Below are 17,051 nucleotides of genomic sequence, written 5' to 3' on the forward strand. Positions count from 1 at the left end.
CATTTACACATTGCAGATTGAAGTGCATGTCATTGTATCTTGTAACTTTTCTCATGATAATGAATTAAATTAAAGTCTAAAACTTTTACAAAAGACAAAAATATTTATTGAAACAGTCTTAAATTAGTCCTATTGTTTGTTATAGGTCATAGGAATTGGGATAAACTTAGGACATTCTATGAAATGCAGTATTGTATTGTATAATGTTTTATATTGTAGATTGCTGCATTGAGTCCTGCTGATATTAACTATGAGGAAACCTTGTCTACACTCAGATTTGGTATGTAACAGATTTACTGAGCAATCATATCATTGTTTTTAAAGTTTTATTTATGCTTTTAATAAATAACACGTACATATTAAAGCCAACAGAGAGTTTAGAATATTGAAGTGTTAGCCCTAATCATTAATTTTTTTTTTAATTAAAAAGTAGCAGCATTTTACACATCAAGTAAAAAAACAACAAAAAAAACAAAAACAAAACGTTGAAAGCTAAAGAAATAGTTTGTTTTTATTGAACTTATTATATATACACATAAAGTCACAAATACAAAAGTCTTATTGGTGAAGTTTAAGGGGTTTTTTTGTATTTATATGAATTTCCTATCTATACATAAGCTGGATGCTTGAAAGATTGATAACCAGGTACTTTCGATAAAGTTTAACTGTTATTTATAGCCGACAGAGCAAAGGCCATTAAAACGACAGCCACCATCAACGAGAGCCCCACAGACAAACTCATACGTGAACTGAGAGAGGAGAATGCTAAGCTGATGGAAATGTTGAAGTCAGGAGGCGTGGTTATGGCCCCTGCAGCTGGCAGTGGTGGAGGATCTGAAGGTAGAGTTACTCCCCTTTGATTTCTATAGATAGCACATTCCTCCGCCATTTTTGGGTTGGCTTCATGTATACTAAATGTCAAGTTGTTAAATAAGCATAGCAATGATCCTTTTAAATGCATGCAGGGAATAATAATAAACAAATTTTTATATTTAAGTTTTTTTAAGTTTTGTTTTCTTTTTGTTGGACATAATTATTGTTATTTTTTTTTTATTTCAGTTATGTTTATTTCTTTATGTGTATAGTTTGTTAAAGCTACATGCCTCCAGATGAGCTGAAATATGTTTTAAAAATCAAATTTGAGAAACATGTACTAAGATTTAAGGAAAGGTAATCAGATTTGAGAATCAAGTAATAATTCATATGTTATGTGCGGTTAATGACTCGGATTTTTTTCAGTATTTACAACAATATTTCTACTGTGTTACTAACGCATTAAGAGCTATTTTTGCATATTTTGACCTGTTTTGGTAGTTTACGTACAAAACATGTGTAAATGGCTTCCTTTTGGTAACTTCACAATAATATACATTTAAATAGATTTTTAAAATTTTCATGAAAATTAGCATGAATCTGGAGGCGTGCTGCATTAACTCTTTTTGTTAAATATCTGTGATTTTTGTTCAGTTATAGAAAATGATTGTTTTGTTTAATGTATATTATATGCATGCACAGCTAATGTTTTCCTTAAAAAATATAAAATGCTTTTCTTCAAGCTTTAGGCTTTTTTGAAGCTTTTCAATTAATATTGAATGTGTGTGGTAACTAGCCCCATATAATGTTTTGTTAATTGGTTTGTTAATAAATTGTTAATTATAACAGCTATATATGTCTTATACTTGTAGATCATGGTATGTCACAACAAACAGTATTTATATAACCCTTACATATATATGTACTTGTCAAAGTCTTCATGATTCTTTATGATTGATACTTACTATAATTATTTAGTACACTATTAGATGTCCTAGTGGCTTAGTGGTTGTGATGGCTTCTTTGTCATCATTGCTTATTAGTTTTATCATCAAATAGGGTAAAATGTTTCATTTTAGGGCAATCTAAATGGTTAGTTTTACCTTTGGTGGGGGGGGGGCTTATTTATAGTCCATGTGTGCCTTAGGCACTGAATTTCCGTGAGGTCCCTTACTCGGCAAAGTTCAAAAACTGCCTTATGAATTTACAGTACATACAAAACAAATACTTCAAAATTTAAAAATTGTCCAATTACTTGGTATCTTTAGAAAGGAATCATGAAAAGAAAGACTGACTCGGACATTTACATGTATATACTCTAATTGTTATTGTAACAGGGACTTATTTTCAAATTATTTTCTTTCTTTCAAAATTTTGTTATTTTGGTTTGCATTTAACCACAAGAATATGAAATTAAGTTGCATTAAAATATCATATAAGGCACCAAATTACATCTTCCATGTGAAGATCTTTTACACCACAAGTCCTTGTTGTTAACTTAGATTAATTAGATATTAATTTTTTTGTCCCTGTTACAGTACTTAAGTCAATATAGTCAATCACTGTCTACCACCTTTCTATGATTTTCAGATGTTTAATTTGTACTTTCATTGATAGTTTTTAAAGTTCAAAGGATTGATTGATTGATTAATTGATTGATTTTTTTACTTGGTAGTAATCATAAAAATAGTTTATTCATATTTGACTTTTTAACCAGTTTCTTTTAAGTAACTAGGTCAACATGTATTAAGATATTAATACTTTCTTTTCTGTTTGTATTAACAATTGAAATAAAAAAATACTCTTTTTTGATTTCTTGCAAAAACACTGTTTGAAAATATAGATTTTGTGAAGTAAAGTAGTATTTAAATTGTTATATGTTGGTTATTATAGTCCATTTCTAGGTGACCTTTCATGCATACACTTGAACATTTAGGTTTTTTAAACCTTTGCATTAGGTACTTGCATATATAACCTTGAACCCTAAATTATCATGACCTTCAAGGTAAAATTTTCAAGCAGTAAATTTTATCATAACTTGGTTATTTATTAACATTTTTAAGATACCTGCTTCTACCATATGATAAACTTTAAGGTCAATGATGTCAAGGTCACCATGGCAAGGGAAAGATATTTTCAATTTTTCCATGTAATGTTCTACTGGGGTGCTTGCTTGTGCTTTAAAAAGTAAATGGCTGAGTGACACCATAGGTTTTTTTCCAGAAGTATGGCTGTAAAATTTTTAATGTACAACTGAAACTAAACAAAAACAGAAATTTTGTATGTGATATCAGAAAGGTCACCTTCGTATGGACTAATATATAGCAATGTGTGAGCACTATATTCTTTACCTTTGTAGTCAGGTTAAAATATACATTATATATTCATGATACAAAAACATATTTTACATGATCAAAGGTTCAAAACAGCACTTTTGTAACTTGTGGGTTAACTCTGAACTTGTGGGTTAACTCTAAATTTGTGGGTTAACTCTATTTTGAACATGTTTGTTAACTTGATATAGTTATACCAGTGTTGTGATAGATCCTAGAGATATTGTATAATTTGCATACATGAAATAATGTTGTCACCTTACAGTGCAGCAGCAGGTTAACTCCTATTAAATTATATAATGAGTTAATCCATTACTGCACTAAGGTGACTAGTGTATATATTACAACAATAGACAGACTCCCATATTGTATATTATGAGTTTGCCCTCATATATTTGAGTACGTCTGAACAAGACCTACCACAGTAGAAGTGCAACTATACAGCCAAAGGAAAACCTGTGTTATAATATATTTTGATATAGTTGGTCTGCACTGCAATATATTTTGACTCAGTTATGGCATGAAAATATTTTTCAAATGTTATGTTTTGTGGAGTGTAAGGATTTTGTACCAGTTGCCATTAAAGACCGAAATATTTATCTTGAGGGTAACTGTTTATGGCAGAAATGAGGCCTTGCCAAGTTTACGCTAAATGTTGTAACCAGGCAATTCATTCATTAAATATGTGCAGGAATAACATCATTTAAAGCATGCAACGTCACTTGTCTAACATTGGAGGTGTAAGACAGGTTCTTCCAACAATTGTTTCAACAGTAGATTATCCAAATTTATCCCAAAAATAAAATCTGCATACTGATGTATAGTTGCACTTCTAGATAGACTCTGTAGTTAAATAGATACGTGTGTTGAGTTATTCCCTTAGTCGTAAGATTTATAATATGGATTCAGCCATTTAGTACCCATTTAAAATATGGAAAAGAAATTCAAATAATTTGTATTTTATGCCATATGCATGTAATTTTCATATTTCAGATTATGTAATATGATATCATTCAAATTTGAGGGCTTCAGTTTTTGTAAATTTTCTAAATACGTTTATGTAATTGATGCAGAGGCTAAAATAAAATTGTTAATATTAAGCAAGGATTGAATTTCAATGTATTTCCTGAAAAAATATTGATTTAAACATGTTATACAGAGGCAAATAAACGGGTAGTTTTAGAATCTGTCCAGTATTAGAATTTGAGGTACCAGCTCAAAAAGTAACTTGTGTTTTATCAACAACCAACATGCTGGGGATATTTTGCATCCTGTTTATATGTTGGTCAGTGTTTGTCAGCCATAATACTTGGGTCCATTTATTTCCATTTTACGATGGAGAATTAAATCTCAATAGGTCATATACATAATAAAATTATGATAATTATTCTCTTACTGATCAAGTTTCACTAAGATAAGAGAAAATCGTAAAATTTGTACTACATATATCGAACTTTTGATTCAAGGGCAAATATTCGCATTGACTTTTGTGATGAGGGAAATTTCAATTGTTTGAAAATTTATTCAGTGTCATTTGGAAATAAACTTAATATTTAGGAGAGTGTCCCACTGAAAAATAAGCAAAATTGCATTGACTGGATTTTAATGTGATTTTCATTAAAAAGAAATATTTAAAAGAATGAAAAAATCAGAAAAAACAGTCATGTTCTTTTAAAGAAATGCAGAAAATACATAAAGTTTTATTAACATTAACATTTCTGGCTCTATCTTATCAACTATGTCTGTGCTAACAAAATAGCATATTTTTTTCTAATTTTCATCCTAATGAAAATATAGTTTTGTAAATTTAAGTGAAATTTTCGCATAATTTAAAATTTTAACTATGGTAACTAGGATTTAAACAATGGTTCTGAAGATAGATGATGAATCTGCTCAGTTGCTATGGCAACAGTACTTTCAATGTTCCGGAGGTGGTAAGGTCATTTTTTAACCGAAAAAAAAATATTGTCCGTTTTTGATGTTTTGGTTTTTTGGTTTAATGCCTTACTGGTAGTTCTTTGTAGGGGTTGAATATGGTGAAAAATAACTATTATAATGGTTTAAAATGTATTTTTTCAAGAATTTCTTAGAGTAGCTTTACAATCCTGGATGTTTTCTATTTTTAGAAACTGTAAATTGTTGATCTCATTCTCTTTTTGTAATCATCTTTTTAGATAATTAATGTTATTGTTTTGTTTCTGACTGATATTTTTAAAATATTTACAATCAAGTCCAACTTCATAAATTTACAGTTTTATTATATTCACAGATTTATAATATTACTGTATTTTTGAGGTTTTGTGTTATATCAAATTTATATGTATTTTGAGGATAATGTATTGTTTTAGTATTAATGATGTTGATAACTTCCAGAAAAAAAGAAAAACAAAACAAAACATAATTTACTCAATGAAAAAATGTTCTTAACAATAGAAAAATATGGACCAAAATAACTGCCAAATGTTGGTAAAGGGAGACAACTCGTGCTAGAATTGTGAAAAAATCTATTAATAGACATTTTGTACATGTATTACAGAGATTGAAGAGATGAAGAGGCAGATGGAGGAGGAGTTACGTAAAAAGGAGGAGGAGCTTGAAAATCTCACCAAGTCCTATGAGCAGAGAATGGCAGAGTCAGCACAGTCTGGAGGATCGGTAAATATCCCTTAACCCACTGAATTATTGCAAAGTATTTGCCCTGCTTTGAGTCTGGAATATTACATGTATATTTAATTTTGAGTGATCTCTACATCAAAATATAGAAATGAGCAACAGTATTATAACCTTGTCATCAAACAAAACCTATATTGTTGACTTTGGTGACAAAGGCTAATCATTTGATAAACTCTTTTCTTCTGAAAGTTGAATGCCCAAACCTAGATTTTATGTCTGGTTAGCCTGAACATGTACATTAGTTATAAACTTCTAAATTCCAACTTTAAGATTTCAGATCGCACCACCCTCGGGCATCTGATAAATTTGTGAAAAACTGCAAATCAGACCGTTTGCCAGGGATTTCATAATGGTTTAACAATACTGCGTTAATATTGTAGGGTACAGTGCAAATGCACCAGAAGGAGGAAGGAGACAAGAAAGTTATTCCACATTTCTGGAACTTGAATGAGGATCCGGCCCTCACTGGCATGATAGTTCACTTTATCAAACCAGGTAACCATAGCATTGAGTTACAAACTTCAGTTATGATAGCACTTGCCATCATTTATAATGTCTGTAGATTAAACAAATTTGCTACCAGAATCTGGCTCTGACATGTCACTTGGTAAGAAAAAAAACATGTAGTTAATGGTCACTTGGATGGCAAACCCCATTGTCAGTTCTGCCTAGGTTGTCCAACATTTTGTACGGATAATGAAATTTTTTGAGAATAAATTTCATAAATTTCAAACAGACAAGTAAAGAAATGTTTCACATAAATCAGATAAAAGTTAGTCAAAAATAGATTTTGCCATCCTTGGTTCAGCGTATAATCTGAGCAGTTACAGAGCAAATTCATTGCTTCATTATAAAAGACAAATTGTATCAGTTTCACATGTCTGGTCTATATAAACAGGTTCTACTGTTTTGTCAACATACTTTTGTTAAGTTTGTCATATTTATTCTATAAAATTGTTTTCATAGATTCAAGCATGTCCTAAATTGTTTTATTTTTATTTATCCTCAGGTAAAAACAGGTTAGGTAACAAGACTGCATCCCCACCTCCAGAAATACAGCTGAATGGACTGAGGTAGGTTGACTCGTATATTTTATGAATTATAATTCTAAATAAGTTATGTGTAAACATTCTCCATAGACACGTTAAATGAAAAAGGACAGGTTGAAAATTTATTACTTCAATAACACAAGAGGATGATTTCTTTCATAACTTTTTGTTGATTGTTTGATTAAAATTTACATCTTTTACTGGTGGAATGACATAGTGCACAGTTAAACATTCTAAGTAAAATTTTGATCTTTGTTAAAGTCTTCATCCACTATTCAATGTCAGAATCATTCCTAACATTGGTTGAAGTTTCTGTATTATGCCCTCTTAAAGTAGGAATTGTAAAATTTTAAACTTAGTTATAGTCTTCATCCAACATTTGAGCCGTGTCACGACAAAACCAACATAGTGCGTTTGCGACCAGCATGGATCCAGACCAGCCTGCGCCTGATCAGGACCCATGCTGTTCGCTTACCAACTCTATAACAAGTAGAGAAACCGATAGCGAACAGCATGGATCCTGATCAGACTGCGCGGATCATTTATTGTTAGAATCATGCTGGTTTCTGCCTTCATTAAATAGGAATTGTAAAATTTGATCTTAGTTATAGTCTTCATCCACCATTTAATGTCAGAATCAGTCCATATATTGGTTGATGATTGTGGTTTCTGCCTTCTTAAGTAAGAATGGTTTGTGTTTAAAACAGATGTTTTTTCAATCATGATTAATTGTACATGTATGTCACCAGAACTGGACCCCTGTCTTAGACAGGCTGTCTATTAGAACATTTCTTGAAATTAAGCAGGTATAGATGTATCCTTATAACATTAACAGTGACCTCAAGATACCTCATAATATTTACCACTGGACAATAAACATGTCCAGTTATCCACTTTTAACCAATAACTGAGTTTTAACAAACGCAGGCAAGTCAAAGAAAGATTTTTTTATTTTGATTCATAAGAACAGTGTAGATGTTGCTACCTGACAGAATATAACATGCAACTTTTTTGATAATAAATGGTGATCTGACTATTTATAACAGAACAACACCTTGCCAAGATGTCAAATAATATCAGCTAGTCCATTGTGTTCCATTTCAGATCATTTTTAGTTGCTTATTGTAGTTGTATAATCATCACTGACATGGATACATTATAACATTTCAGCATACAGAAAGACCATTGTGAGATTACCAACAAAGATGGCAATGTTGCTATTAAACCAAGTCCATCTGCACAAATTATGATCAATGGTGCCAAAATTACCAAGGAAACCAAGCTCAGCCATAATGACAGGTAAATCCAAGGAGTTTTTAGCTCACCTGTCACAAAGTGACAGCGTGAGCTTTTATGATCACTTTTCGTCCGGCGTCCGTCCGTCTGTCGTCTGTAAACTTTTACTTTAAATGACATCTCCTCATAAACCACTAAGCATGTTTCATCCAAACTTCACAGGAATGTTCCTTTGGTGGTCACCTTTGAAAATTGTTCAAAGAATTTAATTCCATGCAGAACTCTGGTTGCCATGGCAACCAAAAGAAAAAACTTTAAATATCTTCTTCTAAAAAACCCAAAGAGCTAGAGCTTAGATATTTAGCATGAAACATCCCCTAATGGGTGTCTACCAAGTTTGTTCAAATAAAAGCCCTGGGGTCAAAATTGGCCCCGCCCCAGGGGGGCATTGATTTTCCCTATATGCATATAGTAAAAACTTAAAAAATCTTCTTTTAAAGAACCCAAAAAGCTAGAGCTAAGATATTTAGCATGAAACATCTTCTAATGGGTGTCTACCAAATTTGTTCAAATAAGTGCCCTGGGGTCAAAATTGGCCCCACACCGGGGGTCATTGATTTTCCTTATATGTGTATAGCAAAAACTTAAAAAATCTTCTTTGAAAAAACCCAAATAGCTAGAGTTTAGATACTAAGCATGAAACATCTTCTAGTGAGTGTCTACCAAGTTTGTTGTAATAAAAGCCCTGGGTTCAAAATTGGCCCCGCCCCGGGGGTCATTCATTTTCCTTTTATGTGTATAACAAAAACTTAAAAAATCTTCTTTGAAAAAACTCAAATAGCTAGAGGTTAGATATTAAGCACGAAGCATCTTCTAGTGAGTGTCTACAAAGTTTGTTCAAATAAAATCCCTGGGGTCAAAATTGGCCCCACCCCTGGGGACATTGATTTTCCTTTTATGTGTATAGCAAAAACTTAAAAATTTTCTTTGAAAAAACCGGAATAGCTAGAGTTTAGATATTAAGCATGAAACATTTTCTAGTAAGTGTCTACAAAGATTGTTCAAATAAAAGCCCTTGGGTCAAAACTGGCCCTGCCCCAGGTGTGTCATTGTTTTTAACTATATGTGTAAAGAAAAAACTTGACCAGCTAGACCTTAGATGTTTAGCATGAAACATCTTCTAATGGGTGTCCATCAAGTTTGTTCAAATAAAAGCCCTGGGGTTTAAACTGGCCCCGCTCTTGGGGCCTATATACAGGTGAGCGACTTCAGGGCCATCATGGCCCTCTTGTTTTTTTTTAAAGTACAACAAGAATTTATTCAATGCTATAGTGATGAGGAAGAGGGGTTGGGGCAAAAGGAATAATTTAATTTAAAGATTTGGTTTAAATATTTTATATTAGCTCGATGCAAAACAAGATCTTGCAACTTATATTAATCACTTTGGAGTCCGCATCCTGGAACCAACCAGTACTGGTGTAAATATGAAGAAACATGGTCATGACCTGAGTTGGGCTTGAACCTATGATCTCTGGGTAGAGAGGCAGACACTTTAACCACTAGGCCACCGCTCCCCTTGGAAAGGTTAACGAAGGAAAATAACTAAATAGAAAATATTTAAGTTAAAATGTTTGATAGAGAAAGGGATTTATGATGTATGTTAGTGAAAGTAACTGATTATGGATTTGGTTTGCAATGAATATTAAGTGTGAATATTAATTACCATACTGATGTTGGTGATGATAAATGTAGAGGTATAATCAGCTAGTTTGATATACAGAACAGGTTAAGTATAAATGAAAATGTTACTTTAGAAATTTACATATGATATTTCGATTCTAACATGACAACAACTTATAAATACTGCCGTACCTAATATTAAGCTTAATTGCGCCTGATTTGTTTCTGTACTTATTTTCAGCATGTCGCATATTTAGTGGTTACGTCACATATCTAATGGTTATGTCACATCTCTTAATATATAACATCAACAGTGATTTTATTGCATAATAACACACACTTTCAGTCCTTCTTTGTACAATAGGGAAAAATGCGGGTCGTGTTAGAATATAGAATAATGTAATATTTGTTTCACAGAGTGTCATTTGGACCAAACCACTTGTATGTTTTCCACCACCCACAAGATTATGCCAAGAAGGTAAATGCCGGGGAGAAAGTAGACACCCCAACATTTGATACCGCACAAGAGGAGATCGCCAAACAATCCGGACTGATGACAGCTAGTGATGGAACTTCTAAAGGTATGGTATGCTCATTTATATCCTTACATAACACCAGCACATAGGGTAGGGTAGGCTAGGAGTTGGGCTATGATATGATTAAATTTAGATTTGAACTTAAATTGTACTGTATATATGATTCTTTGTGAGTTTTGAGTGATGTATATTGATGGATTTGAGTAATTTCGGCCCCAAGAGCCCCAAATTACCCAAGATGTTTTTGCCCCCGATGTTTCAGCTTTTTATCAAATCGGCCCCATTCAGATTAAGTCTAACCTGTATTTTAAATCAGAATATTAAAAGCACTTCAATAAATAAATTAATTAATTTATTTATTAATTTTATTTAATTATTATTTTGTATAAGAATTAAAAACTTTAAAAACAATATTGTATATCTAAAAAGTTCACGAGATGAAAAGATAATGAATTATTAATTAAAGAATTAAAGTGTCATAATTGTTTGTGTTATCAATCAAGCAATATAGTATAGTAGGGCAAAAATGTCTCATGGAAAAGGGCTGAAACGTCCAGGGGCTGATTTATGCACTGGGTTTTTGGTTTTGGGCCGGTTTTGTTTGGGGCCGATTTGGTTTGGGGCTGAAATGTCCTGTTTCCGTATTAATGTATATTAAGGTCACTATACTTTAAAATTATTTTACATTCATGATAACCTACTTACATACAGACAATACAGTGCTTATAAAAAAATGCAATTAATTATCTTGAATGGAATCATGAAAATTGTGCATGGTTGATATATGTCCTGGTAACAATGAAAATCTGGTGGATTTCAATTAATTCAAGGGTATACTCGATTAATCTTTTGATAAATAGGCATTTTAGCATTAATTGAATGTTTCGCAATTTAACATTATCATTAGGTTATGCACCAGTCAATTGTACCCACTTGCAGCCCCTTGGGGATAACCAGTCAGGCTAAAGACCATACACTGCAATTAGTGATATTCTAAGCTATAAATTTGGCACTAAAACAAAAACCAACACATCAATCTGACAGTGCTTGGACAGGCTGAAGGTTAAAAACAAAGGGGTCATTCCTCTGGTATTCCTCAATAATCACCCCTGGGCATGGCTGGGGGTTAAGGGGCTGTTGTTATAATTGACTGGTGCCTTATTTTCATGATTAATATAGGCTTTTTAAAATTTTATTTCTCATAATCCTAAACACTTTTCTTCTAGGCAGTAAAGGTATGAGTAAGTCAGGCTTCCCATGCTTATGCTTTTATTTTGTTTTTGTTCAGATTTTGCGACTGTATGTTTTAAACCTAATGTGTTTACAGCTCACTTTCATGTTTGTTTGTGTTCATGCTATGAATAGAATACAGTCACTATATTATGAATGAACGCAATCACAAGCTATTTATGAAGTTAATTTTATATAATCATAACCTTTGTGATTAAAAGTGAAATGTATATTCATTGGGAATAAATTGAAAAAAAAATGAATTGAATTTGTTCGAGTGACAAATTGATACAAACATTGTGTCTTTTTAAATGTCAGTGGTCCTGTCTAGAAATGAATCCGAAAAATGCAAAGATGATATCAAGGTATTTACTTGAAAATCATGGTAATTTCCGTAAAACCTTTAATACAGTTTTGGCATGACTTTAAGTAGCACACATCCAGTCAGTTGAATATATGCAGATTATAAATAAATGTGAATAAAACCAAACATAATAAAAATATGTCAATAGTTTCAGAAATGTATTAATAATCACTCTTCATGTGATGTTTCAAGGTCTTTTACAAGGTATGGCTGAAATGGATATATCATTTTACCATTTTGCTATCCTGTTTCAAACCAAGTTAGGTTATTTTTCTCCATATTTTGACAAATTTTATGTAACTTTTAAGTGAATTCAAGGTGTCTAAGGCAAGTTTGTCACTTTTTGTTCTCCTGTCAATTTTTTTATGCCCCCACAATGTTGGAGCATATAGCGTTGCACTTGTCCGTCCGTCCGTCAGTCCGTCCGTCAGTCTGTCCGTCCATACGTCCCGAAATCTTGTGAACGCAACTCCTCTTAAACCGGATGGCAGATTTTGCTTAAACTTACAGGGAGGAACAACCTTAATGTGTAGATGGTAGTAAAGGAAGGAATTTTTGCTGCGACCAAATTTTACAGAATTATTGCCCTTTGTTGATTTTTTCACTAGATACTATATAGAAATTTTGTGAACGCAACTCCTCTTTAACCAGATGGCAGATTTTGCTTAAACTTACAGGGATGAACAACCTTAATGTGTAGATGGCAGTAAAGGAAGGAATTTTTGCTGCGACCAAATTTAACAGAATTATGGCCCTTTGTTGATTTTTTCACTATATACTATGTAGAAATTTTGTGAACGCAACTCCTCTTAAACCGGATGGCAGATTTTGCTTAAACTTACAGGGATGAACAACTTTAAGGTGTAGATGGTAGTAAAGGAAGGAATTTTTGCTGCGACAAAATTTTACAGAATTATGGCCCTTTGTTGATTTTTTCACTATATACTATATAGAAATTTTGTGAATGCAACTCCTCTTAAACCAGATGGCAGATTTTGCTTAAACTTCCAGGGATGAACAACCTTAATGTGTAGATGGCAGTAAAGGAAGGAATTTTTGCTGCGACCAAATTTAACAGAATTATGGCCCTTTGTTGATTTTTCACTATATACTATATAGAAATTTTGTGAACGCAACTCCTCTTAAACCGGATGGCAGATTTTGCTTAAACTTTCAGGGATGAACAACCTTAATGTGTAGATGGTAGTAAAGGAAGGAATTTTTGCTGCAACCAAATTTAACAGAATTATGGCCCTTTGTTGATTTTTTCATTATATACTGTGTAGAAATTTTGTGAACGCAACTCCTCTTAAACCGGATGGCAGATTTTGCTTAAACTTACACCTTAATGTGTAGATGGTAGCAAAGGAAGGAATTTTTGCTGCGACCAAATTTAACAGAATTATTGCCCTTTGTTGATTTTTAGTTTTAAACTTGTGGCACATGTAGTCAAAAAATATTTGACCTAGAGTCATAAGATTGACAGAACAGTGGCGTGGGGGGGGGGGGGGGCATCCGTGTCCTATGGACACATTTCTAGTTATTACATGTAAATGATTTTTTTTTAATATCTAGGTGTGCTACTTTGAATTAATTAAACTTTCACTGATAGTTAAGTATTGTATTCAAAATGACCTTTCTTAGAAAAGGTTGTATGTGTTCTGTCCCCTTGTGATAAGGACTGTGCAATCTTGTACCAGAAACATCCTGCTATATTTCAATTCTGCAGAATTCACTTTCTTCGTAGACTCTAAATGCTATAGAGAACAAATTTACAAAAAGCTTTGAGTGAGTTTTCTGTTTGTACTGAATGATGCTGAAATGAGCCGTGCCATGACAAAACCAACATAGCGGGCTTGCGTCCAGCATGGATCCAGACCAGCCTGATCCAGACCAGCCTACGCAGCCGCGCAGTCTGATCAGGATCCATGCTGTTTCCTATCAGTTTCTCTACTTGTTATAGGGTTTGTAAGCGAACAGCATTGATCCTGATCAGACTGCGTGGCTGCGTAGGCTGGTCTGGATCCATTCTGGTCGCAAACGCATTACGTTGGTTTTGTCGTGACACGGCTAAAATTGTTTTTGTTTTGTTTAATTACATAATTGTATCATTTATTTTGTATTTAAAGCCACCATTTTACATTATGTTCTATATCTTCCACTTTCCAATGCTACACTAGATTTACTATAATGATCACAGGTATCCTGTAGATAAAAATTTCACTACCCTGCATTATGCTGACTTCTTTGTGTCTCTGCCTATAATACAAAAGAAAGTCGGGTTACTCATCTGTACAGTCAGACCACACTGAACACAGTTTGCTGCTAAATTTCAATTTTATGGGGTGTCCATGGCCTAGTGGTTAAATTGGTTGACTTCAAACCACTTGCCTCTCACTGCTGTGGGTTCAAACATTGCCAGGGACTTTGAATTCTTTCTTGTGAGGAAGCTATCCAGCAAGCTTATGTAACTTAAGTGGTTCTACTCACATGCCTGTTTTTCCTGAAATAATGCACAGAGGGCCACTTAACCTCTTCCTCCATCAACTTAGCTGGAAATTTGCCATATGACCTTTATTGTGTTGGTGCAAGGTTCAACCCAACAAAAAAACAATGTAATTGTTTTTTTGCATATCTGAAAAAGAAGTCCCATTACAGTCATTTATTAATATAGTGGTCTGTGCCCATTTTACTGATAAACAGAATATAGAGTGCTTGTGAAGATAACATTGGTCCCTAAAGAAGAGTTTGTTTATAAAATAAAATACATTAAATATCTTGACGAGTATTAAAATACACTAAAATAATTGTTGTTCTTTAACATTATTTTTATTTTGCAAATGCAGTAATAATTTCATATTTGTAAGTCAAAGTAATATTTATAATTGTTCCAGATTCTTCCAAATTATTAATTTGATAAAGTGATGTACAAAGCTAGAACAGAAACTGCAATTTAGCCATTGCCAGTCAAGTAAAGTGTCTTACCAGTCTGCAGTCGGACCAGACTCTCTATTTAGTTGACCATAACTAGTATATCCTTATTTAGCCTTGGTGTCCAAAAAAATTAACAGTGGACTGGTTCAAAAATGGAAGCTGAGTAGACTGGTCCATTTGGGAAATTCAGAGGGAGAAATATTGAGTTTTATCACAAGATATGTTTAATTATGTTACAGATGATCTACTGCTACAAGAAGATTTGATTCAGATGTTACCAATGGTGGGTGAGGCAACTGCTATGGCTGAGGAACTAAAGAAAGGCGTCAAGTTTGAGATAACTCTTGTATCACCACAGGCCAGGGGCCAGAAGGACGGCAAGACTGAGGTATGTGTGCGACAAGAAAAAAATTGCAAAATTTTTCACTTCTTTGTAAAATTTGATTTCACTTTTTAAATTTGTTGTAAACTTTATATATACATTAATTTTCAGTATTTTAGCTGGTTTATTTCATATATGTTACAAGTGCTTTCAGCTACCTTATCTCTTTTAAATTTATTCAATTACATGAACTGTAACTTTACCAACTGATTAAAATTGTAAATAAAATCATTGCTCTTTATTTCTTAAAGTAATGTAAAAAATACAGTCATGCCTAATGGGTACATGTGAATATATGAGATGTTTTCCTCTAACTCATCTTTGAGATATTGACTCCTTAGTTATTCAGATAAAACAAAATGACAGTTCTATGTATTTTATGTTTTAGGTGATGGTAAAGATGATAGCTTTGGATGGCAGTGGGAATGATTGGCTGTGGGACAGAAACAAGTTCATAAACAGGAAGTTCCTCATGCAAGAAATGTACCAGAACTATGTGGAGGGTGATGCTGACTGGGACGTCCCACAGGTTTGTAGCTTTAATATTGCCTTTATTTATTCTGTAACTTCTCAAAGTTTTCAATTAGATAGCCTTTGTCACTAGTATAAAGCTAGCGCTACCTGCATGTTCTTGCTTTCTAACCAGTCTATTATACTGTTGGTAGCTCATTCTATGTATTTTGCCATTGTAATCTCTCAAAGTTAAATGGACTTTTCCAAATACAAAGATATAAGTGGTGGCAGAGCAGAGTGATTAACGTGTCAGACAAGTAATCTAATGATCGCTAGCGCGGCATGGGTTCAAACCCCATCAAAGGCAAATCGTTGTTTCCTTGAGCAAGAAACTTTACACTCATTGCTCAGTACTGGTTGGTTCTAGGAGCAGATTCAAAGTTGTGTCTATAAGCTTATAGCTTCCTACACAAACTAAAATAAATTCTGTATAAAAAATCAAATTCAAAGCTGGGCAAATTCTTTACAAAAATTCAGCTGGTTAAGGACTTAAACTGTTGATATGTATGACAGAAATACCATGAGTATAAAAAAGTGGTTGATATTGAAAAAGGTAAAAATCTTTTTTGATGATTTATTCACATGTGTATTTTTAGGATAAAGATCCTTTTTGGGAACCAGCCGATGTTGAGAAGCTGATTGGTACCACTCATGTCCTGCTGCAGTCAATGGCGTACAATATAGACCTGGAGGAGAACCTCGTTATCTCCGATTACAAGGGTAACGATCAAGGTCACCTTGACGTCGCTGTTGTACCATGTACCAAAGATTTCACACCTGTCCCAGAGGATGATTTTGTAGAAGATCCAAAAGAATTGGTAAGTTAAGCACAGTCAATGAATTATTCAGTAACTGTTGTAACTTGGTATTTTAAGTATTTGTTTAAATGCACATAAAGCCTTAGAAATTAATATGAATTTTCATATATAGAAAAGGCATAACTTAGTTTCATAATGTTTTGATAATGGATTTAGACCTAGTAAGACCATAATCATTTGAAGAAAGAATCGCTTAATTTGTCATAATTTGTCATAAAAATACCAAAACATAAATAACATGGTATTTTGTCTTTCTATTCAAAGTTGTAGTTTTTCCATTGTGTGAGGATCAGGCAAAAAAATATTGTGACAGTTGATATCACTTGCAGGATAAACTTTTAATTACTGGTAAAAAATGGACAAATAAACAAAGAAACCACTCAAGATGAAATATATTTTGCTTACATTTATTTCTTGAAAAGTTTTAGATTTTTTTTTAGAATTGTTTAAGGTATTCATTTTACTCTCCATGTTTTAATATAAAAAATGT

The 17,051-nt window shown here is 32.9% G+C and overlaps 1 protein-coding gene across 1 annotated transcript in view; it reads left to right on the plus strand.

Moving 5' to 3' along the window:
- Positions 1-17,051, plus strand: part of LOC132748737 (kinesin-like protein KIF28P) — a 42,016-nt gene that overhangs the window by 16,212 nt on the left and 8,753 nt on the right. Inside the window, exons 9-18 of the mRNA XM_060738356.1 lie at positions 220-280; positions 679-840; positions 5,683-5,801; positions 6,200-6,314; positions 6,829-6,892; positions 8,039-8,167; positions 10,202-10,365; positions 15,088-15,236; positions 15,619-15,759; positions 16,340-16,561. Of these exons, the coding sequence (XP_060594339.1) occupies positions 220-280; positions 679-840; positions 5,683-5,801; positions 6,200-6,314; positions 6,829-6,892; positions 8,039-8,167; positions 10,202-10,365; positions 15,088-15,236; positions 15,619-15,759; positions 16,340-16,561 (1,326 nt within the window). The remainder of the gene's footprint in view (positions 1-219; positions 281-678; positions 841-5,682; positions 5,802-6,199; positions 6,315-6,828; positions 6,893-8,038; positions 8,168-10,201; positions 10,366-15,087; positions 15,237-15,618; positions 15,760-16,339; positions 16,562-17,051) is intronic.

The sequence above is a fragment of the Ruditapes philippinarum genome, unplaced genomic scaffold (assembly GCF_026571515.1).
Source record: "Ruditapes philippinarum isolate M1 unplaced genomic scaffold, ASM2657151v2 ctg739_1_1_1_1, whole genome shotgun sequence".
In the NCBI taxonomy this organism is placed as follows: domain Eukaryota; kingdom Metazoa; phylum Mollusca; class Bivalvia; order Venerida; family Veneridae; genus Ruditapes; species Ruditapes philippinarum.